The sequence below is a fragment of the Sceloporus undulatus genome, chromosome 6 (assembly GCF_019175285.1).
Source record: "Sceloporus undulatus isolate JIND9_A2432 ecotype Alabama chromosome 6, SceUnd_v1.1, whole genome shotgun sequence".
Taxonomy (NCBI): domain Eukaryota; kingdom Metazoa; phylum Chordata; class Lepidosauria; order Squamata; family Phrynosomatidae; genus Sceloporus; species Sceloporus undulatus.
The window spans coordinates 116,654,146-116,661,497 of NC_056527.1; the positions used below are offsets into that span (position 1 = coordinate 116,654,146).

The window sequence follows — 7,352 nt, forward strand, 5'->3', positions numbered from 1 at the left end:
AGCTATGTGAATTCACATTATAATGTCAATGTTTTATCACACCTGGTTGCCCTTCCGTTGCCCTTCCGAATCGAGGGGGAATTGAATCCAAGGCAAGTCGTGTGATGTGGATTCACGCAAAGCAGAGTGAGTGCAAATTGTATTACCACACTGGTGCATACCTTGCAGATTCAACAATTCGAATCGGCACCCTTGTGCATGCTCAGTGATGGTCTGAACACATCGTGACCTGGGGTGAAAAGGGGCGCAAATTCTTGGTCCCTGTTTTGTGTGATTGTGTGAATATTTGCCCTGTAAATATTTCTGTCTTCTTCATCCCCCCTTTTTATTTTCCCTTCCATTTCAGCAATTTCAACACACAGACAGACAGACAGACATATCTGTATATTCACATTCATGCACATAGACACATATATATATATTCCAAAAAAGTTAGTTGCCCTGAAAGTGGAAAGACCACCAAAAGGAAATGGGGGGAAATTGCAGTGCTGCATCATGGGAAATTTGCAACCCAGGGGTTGTACCAGACCAGGAGCAAAGTTGCATTCCACACCAGACTAATTTGGAGTGAAATCAAAGTGAGCTTGGAGGCGATTTCTGTGAATTCGCTTGTTACCGATTTCACCAAAATGAAGGGTCACTTTGGAATCACTGCAGAAGCGCCACAGATGGAGGCCCCATAGAAAGGAATCGGCGTGTTATAACACATTAACATTATAACATGATTTTGCATCATTTGACCCGCAGTCACGTCGGATCTGAGCTGCAAAAAGCTGCAGAAACCTCAGTGTGATAAACACCAATGTCCTCCCCCACCATAAAAACAGTGCTGGGCTCCCTTTCTGCACATGTGTTGAACTAGAATTCCAGATGGCTGTGGAATGAATGAAAGTTTTAGTCCAGCACATCTGAAGAGTATCAGGTTGAAAAAGGCTGAGCTCATTCAAGAGAATGTTCTGGTTTCTGCCCTATTTGGATTTTTCTGCCTCCGGTGTTGAAATGTCTCATGCTGGCCCGCCTGCCTCCCCATCTCAGCAAGACCTTATCTGCTGTCTTCGTAGGGGGGGAAATGGGGGTAGTGATGATGGAATAAACCCTTCTCAAACTGCCGCTTTCAATAAGTATTAAACATTTTAGTGCATGACAACTTCTGACACAGAAGCAGGTTTATGGGGAAATTAATTGTAATTTGGTTTGACAACTCCAAATGTTCCAAAGAAGAGCTACAGTCAGTCTCTTAAAATTCACAAGATTAGGGGGAAAATTGAAAATACCTTTTGGACTCTTTTGATTTGCCAGTTAGGATCCATGTTGCAGTCATGGTTTCAAAATACAACCAAAAGCTGAAAAGATAGTCATCATTTTTTTAAAAAACACCTCGCAGTCCATAATTCCTTGCATTTGGTAGGGCTTTGTACAGATTAATGGCAGCCTGAGTCCAAAGATCTTCCAGGATGCCTGGAGATGTAGAGCTTTGAAAAGTTACTTTAGGGGCCTATAATGCTCAAAATTCCCCAGCCAATATGGCCACTCATGGAACTATTGGATCAGCCCTTAGGGACACTTTGGGGTTGGGGCTAAATTTCTCCCATTTTGACCCCCCAACCCAGCTGTACTGTTGTGTCACTTGAATAACCCGAACCTGGGAGGTCTGCATTATTAAACCATGAGAAAAGTGGCATTTGTAGACAAAACACTAGATCCAGAATAACTGAGTTGTCCTCAAGTCTCCTTGAAATCAATGGGACAAGCTGATCATGTTTTAAGCCCTCATTGGGGACTAAATTCACTGAGCTTAGTGATGTGGGCCTTTGGCCCTGGATTCAGTTTCAGTGTACTTAGCAGGCAAGGCTGCAGAGACAGGTGTATCTTGGGCTCTGTAGAGCAGGGATTTAATTCTTTAATAACTCTATTCTTAAAGGGAGCAATGACAAGTAGCTTTACATTTTTCTTTCTGCTATAGGAAAGTCTTTGAAAAACTTCACAGACAATTTGTGGTTGAAGACTTACTATGTGCAAAAAAATTTGCCCCTTTTTTGCACTGAAAACAGTATTTTATGCAGAGAAAATAATATTTTTATGTCAAAATATTTCCAGAACAGTAAACAGTGCATATGACCATCCCCTACCCCTTGGGTGCTTTCCAAATATGTTGGACAGAAACAGAATTGTGCAGAAAATTGTGTAGCATTGTGCAGAAAATGCTGTAATTTAGCACAAAATTAATGCATGGAGTTTTATTGTTGTTGTTGTGTTCAGGATGCAGTATTTGTGCAAAGGAAACTGCATTTTCTTTGCAGAAAATAAGATAATAATATGTTACTTCTTGGATAGAAAATAGTATTTTCTGTGCAACCCCCCCCCCCCCCCCGAATGCGAATTTTGTACAGAATAAGTCCCAGACTGCATAAGATTCTCATTACTCCAGGATTCTCTTCCTTGTAGATTCTCAACTCTTCAGAATTTTAAAACCATCCTTCCTTCCCTGCTGCACCCCCTCCATCATTTCATAGATGAAAACCGGGACTTGTGTGTCCAAGGAACATCAGTGTGTGATCAAGATGGCCAAAGGTATTAATTAGTGAGAACAAATAAATTAGGAGAGGCTGCAGCAGTTTGCTTTTGCCTGAACCTCCTGGGAAGGGCAGGATTCTGCTCTCTCCTTTGCCCCCGATGAATTAACTGAATGAAAATTACCTTTGCATTTTGAATTGAACTAAGCTGAGGATGGAGGAGTAAAGTGGGAAGAGGAGAGAGAAACCAGGACATTTTAAAAGCAGCTGAAAAATGGGACAGCAGAGGATTGAACAGGACTGCCTCTCTTGAATGGGGACAGTTGTTGAGTAGCATTACTGTAGAGCTTAGAATGGATTGGCCTCCTCAAGACCCTGCCAGAGGTGGCCTTCTTGTCCATTCAAGACGTTGAGATCACAGAGGCAAATTATTTTTTCCTGCTTGTGGGGTGGTGTCTTCTAGATGAAGAGCCTGAGGTGGAATCCTAATGGATACTTTCCCTTTATAAGCTGCCCCAAGCCTCTAGACATGTAAAGCCTGGGGGTGGGGGTATCTGATGGAATTAGTTGGTTTCTTTCGTCTGTGTGCCGATTGCTGCCACACTCTGCAAGAACCTGCCCTGTTGGGTGCCTGAGCCGCAAATTCAAATAGAGTTTCAAGCAGCTTTAAGACGCAATTGCACAGCCCCAGCTGAGGTGATGGTTTGCTTTACGCTTCTCGCAGGTGGCCATGGCTGTGAAACCAGTGTAGGCACACGATTTTGTATGTAGGGGAAGGTCTGTTTTGGAAGAAGTGCACTGGTATTGCCCATAGGAGGCTGTCACCCCCTGATGCCAGGAAGCCATTCTGCGCTTGAGTACATGTTGAACCCTGCTCTCACACACATTACCACATTACAGGGAAGGTGAAATTATTCCAGAGGCAAAGCACAGAAATGGATTAATCTTGACTGTTGTGTGAAAAACAGATTACGTATTAAAAAAAAGGGGGGGGGCTTGGAATGAGACTTGAGTAGTCACTGGTTTCATGGAAGCTGTGATGGGCAGCCATTTTAAAGCTGAACTGTGCCCACTCCTAGAGACGTCATATTTGGCCACAGGAACAGGTGCCTCAGTTACATCCCATTTGGTTTACTGAAACGTGCTGTATGTGGAACATACTTTGAAAAACACTTTGAAGAGTGTTCAGAAACTTCAGCTGGTGCAAAGAGCTGCAGCCAAATTGTTAGCTGGGGCTGGCTACCGGGGGCATACTAGTCCCCTGTTGTAATGGCTCTGCTGGCTATTGGTCCATTTCCAGGCATAATTCAAAGTACTGGTTATCATCTGCAAAGCCCAAGCTGTACAGCTCAGGTCCAATATATTCTCCCATATAAATGTGCCTGTGTTCTTCCCCCTCTGCCCCAATCATTTTTAATATAAATGTCTCTGTGTTCTGAGATCTTCTGGGGAGGCCCTTCTGCCCCACCTCTCAGGTACTTCTGATGGGAACATGGGAGGCAAGGCCTTCTTGGTGGTACTTCCAGGCTGTAGAATGCTTTCCCTAGAGAAGCTAGATTGGCCCCATCCTTGCTATCCTTTAGGCAGGTGATGTTTTCTTGTTTTGTTTGGCCTGGTTCTTGGGGACTAATTGCTCATGGGGAAAGGGCATTTGCAACGTTCTGTATTGTCTATATTTATTGCTTTTCTTTTTTAATAGATGTACATTTAATTGCTTTGAATTTGAATTAAACTGATAGTTTAATTATACTTTATATTTTGTAAGTATATATAATTTGAATAATGTCATCTTTTACCTGTTTCTTTTCTAACTTTGGTAAGCCACCTTGAGTCCCAGGGATGGGGAAGAAGGTGGGAAACCAACCAAGAAACAAGGCAAGGTTACAGATAGAAAGTATCGCTTTGTGCAGACTCTGTAAAACCACCCAAGTGAGGCAGGGCATGATAAAAAGCCTTCTCTGGAAGTCCCCTTGTTTTACCAAGGTGGCCTTGACAATGCATACAGTCTTTGCAGCTGTAAGGCATGTGTGTAAATGAAGGAGCCCATGGTTCCAGAGGTTGACATTCAACAGCCACACATGCCTTTGGGAAGGAGGGGTCTCAAGATGCAGTCCTCAGGGTGCAAAGCCCTGATGCTTGCAGTGTCTGTGCTCTAGTGGTTATGCAAGTATTTATGGGATTTGGATGTGTTGTTAAGAGCTGCAGAGACATTTCTGTAGCTATAAAAATGAAGATGCCCTGACAAAATTACCTTTTCCTCCACAAGTGATGATAGAATCCTCATGATTCACCTGAGATTGTGCCTACGCCTGTTATGCCAGAGATAGCAGAATGCATTTCTTTCCGCTGGTCTGCTTTTCCTTGGCATGTTCCCTGCTTATGATTGAATCCTCCTCTTTACTTTGTGTGAGGTGTTAGGCAGTGCTGCAGATGGGATATGGAAAGGAGAAGAAATGGCCAAGATGTTTTTCTGGCTATCCCTTTTCTGAATATTCCCTGGTGCTGAATGCCAGAAACGACTGGCTAAGAATGTAACACAAGCAGGGCTGGATCAAACTAAAGACCTACGTCAGGATGGGCAAGCCCATTTAAGCTCCTAAAGCCTCCAGGCCATCTCTATTCTTAAAAATATGGAAGGACCCACCCATAAAATTGCACCTAACCATGCTTTGGTGGTGGTGGTGTGCCTTCAAATCATTTCTGACTATGGCTGCACTAAGGCAAATCTATCACAATATTGTTTTGTTTTGTTTTTTCAAGATTTGTTCAGAGGAGGTTTGCCATCACCATCCTCTGAGACTGAGAGAGTGTGACTTGCCCAAAATTACCCAGTGGATTTCCATTACCATGTTTGGAATGGTATTATGGAGCTATTCTTCCAAATTTTGCTAAAAATGCCAAAAAAGCTGCCAGAAGTACAAATAGGAAATGGACTTCTTTTTGGTTCCAGCTTGTATCCATAAACAGTTGCTAGCCCAAAATGTGTTCATGTGGATTGTTTGCCTGTGACTTCAGCTACAGTTGCCCACTACTGGCCCATTCACTCCTTGCTTGTAGCACACAGGTTTAGAGAGAATAAATCGGGTGGGGGGTGAGGAAGGCAAGACTGAGATGGATGACCTTCGAGAGGTGATGAGGGACATATTAGACTTTTGGATCTTTCTGAGCCTTTGATTCTGTCGGAATTGTCCTGAACTAGTTGTGTGGTGTGAATCAGACCTGTGAGAGGGAGTAGTGTGTTGGAAATATTGCATCTATACAACACGTTTGCCTCATCCACTTGTACAGAAGTTTTGCCAGTTTTAGACTACCAACCAGTGCTGAGTGTAAAATCTATTTGTTACTCTCATCTTTGGTCCACTTCTGATTTGTGTCCTTTGCCTTTTGCTTTCCCTTAGAGGAATTTTTTCCAGTACCCTTGGAAGAGAAGGAGGAGAGCAAGGTGGAGTTAGTTATTCCTGCCAGCCCACTGGAACATGAGATAGATTTGGTAAGTTCTGGGACGGGCACCCCTTGACCTTGCCACTTGGAAGCATAGTGCAAGGAGGAGGTATTGGTCCCACCAAAGCCTTTGATCAGCTGGGCCCATGTTTAATGGGGAGCATTTAATGAGGGTCTTTTCTTTATTAAGCTTCAATCATTCTTGTGATCTTGGGTTTTTTGTTTTTATATATATATATATTATTTACAAAGCCTCCAACCTTGGACATCCCATTGATATGGATAGCTGGTCTTTGGCTAGATCATTCTTGTGATCTTGTAAATGTTTCTTTAATACAGCTGAAGTTTGTGCTAGAGTCAAGCAGGTGAGTTTGGGGACAGGACTTCTCTCTCTCTCTCTCTCTCTCTCTGTGCCTTCTACATTGACTTTATGGCTGCCCTTGATGTTCTTCTTGGTCATAGAATCATAGAGTTGGAAGAGACTGCAAAGGCCATCCAGACCAACCCCCTGCCATGCAGGAAATCTAAATCAAAGCTTCCCCAACAGATGGCCATCCAGTCTCTGCTTAAAGACCTCTAAGGAAGGAGACTCCACTACACTCCGAGGGAGTTTGTTCCACTGTTGAACAGCCCTTACTGTCAGGAAGTTTTTCCTAATGTTGAGCTGGAATCTCTTTTCCTGGAGCTTGCATCCATTGCTCCGGGTCCTAGTCTCTGGAGCAGCAGAAAACAAGCTAGCTCCTTACTCAGTATGACATCCCTTCAAGTATTTAAACAGGGCTATCATATCACTGCTTCTAGGGCTCCCTTCTCTCTCCCCACTCTCTATCTTATTCTGTCCCAGACCTGACTTTGTCCCTTGGAAAACAGCCATGTCCTGTTAACGAGGCAGCTGCATCTATGCAGCAAATGAAATGATCCTGACGGAAATGTGCCTTTAAGGCAATGAGGCTTTTGGATATCTTCAGTGCTATAAGAGGGTCTGACACTAGGTTCTGACATGGGAGGTGGATCTCTTCTCCGCTTGCCTAACCATTAAGCAAAGAAATATAAGGGATGCCATATCAGAGGAAAGTGTTGTGGTTCTGATCCAGCACTGCTGACCGCCAGTCCTGAGTATTTCCTTCCACTGAAACCCCAAAGGCAAAGAACAAAGAATAGAGAGTGAGAAGTTGCCTGCACGGAATGCTACACAGTTTTGTCGCATTTGGGCAGGGAACATCTGGCTCTACACTTCCATGCCAGATGCTGTGTTAATTTGATCTTGATTCCCCATGTCTTCTTTAAGAAGCTCTTAGGTATTGGGGCGGGGGGAATCTTAAAATGTTTGGGAAGAAAAAAAAAATCCACATTTTCTCTGTAAGGCCAAAGAATGGCTACTGCCAGCCCTCCCCCCCA

At 43.6% G+C, this 7,352-nt stretch overlaps 1 protein-coding gene across 1 annotated transcript in view; it reads left to right on the forward strand.

Moving 5' to 3' along the window:
• LOC121933939 (dynein axonemal heavy chain 2-like) overlaps positions 1-6,838 on the forward strand; it is a 13,905-nt gene extending 7,067 nt beyond the window's left edge. The window contains exons 9-11 of the mRNA XM_042473919.1: positions 5,914-6,003; positions 6,294-6,319; positions 6,799-6,838. Of these exons, the coding sequence (XP_042329853.1) occupies positions 5,914-6,003; positions 6,294-6,319; positions 6,799-6,838 (156 nt within the window). The remainder of the gene's footprint in view (positions 1-5,913; positions 6,004-6,293; positions 6,320-6,798) is intronic.
• The last annotated feature ends 514 nt before the right edge of the window (positions 6,839-7,352 follow it).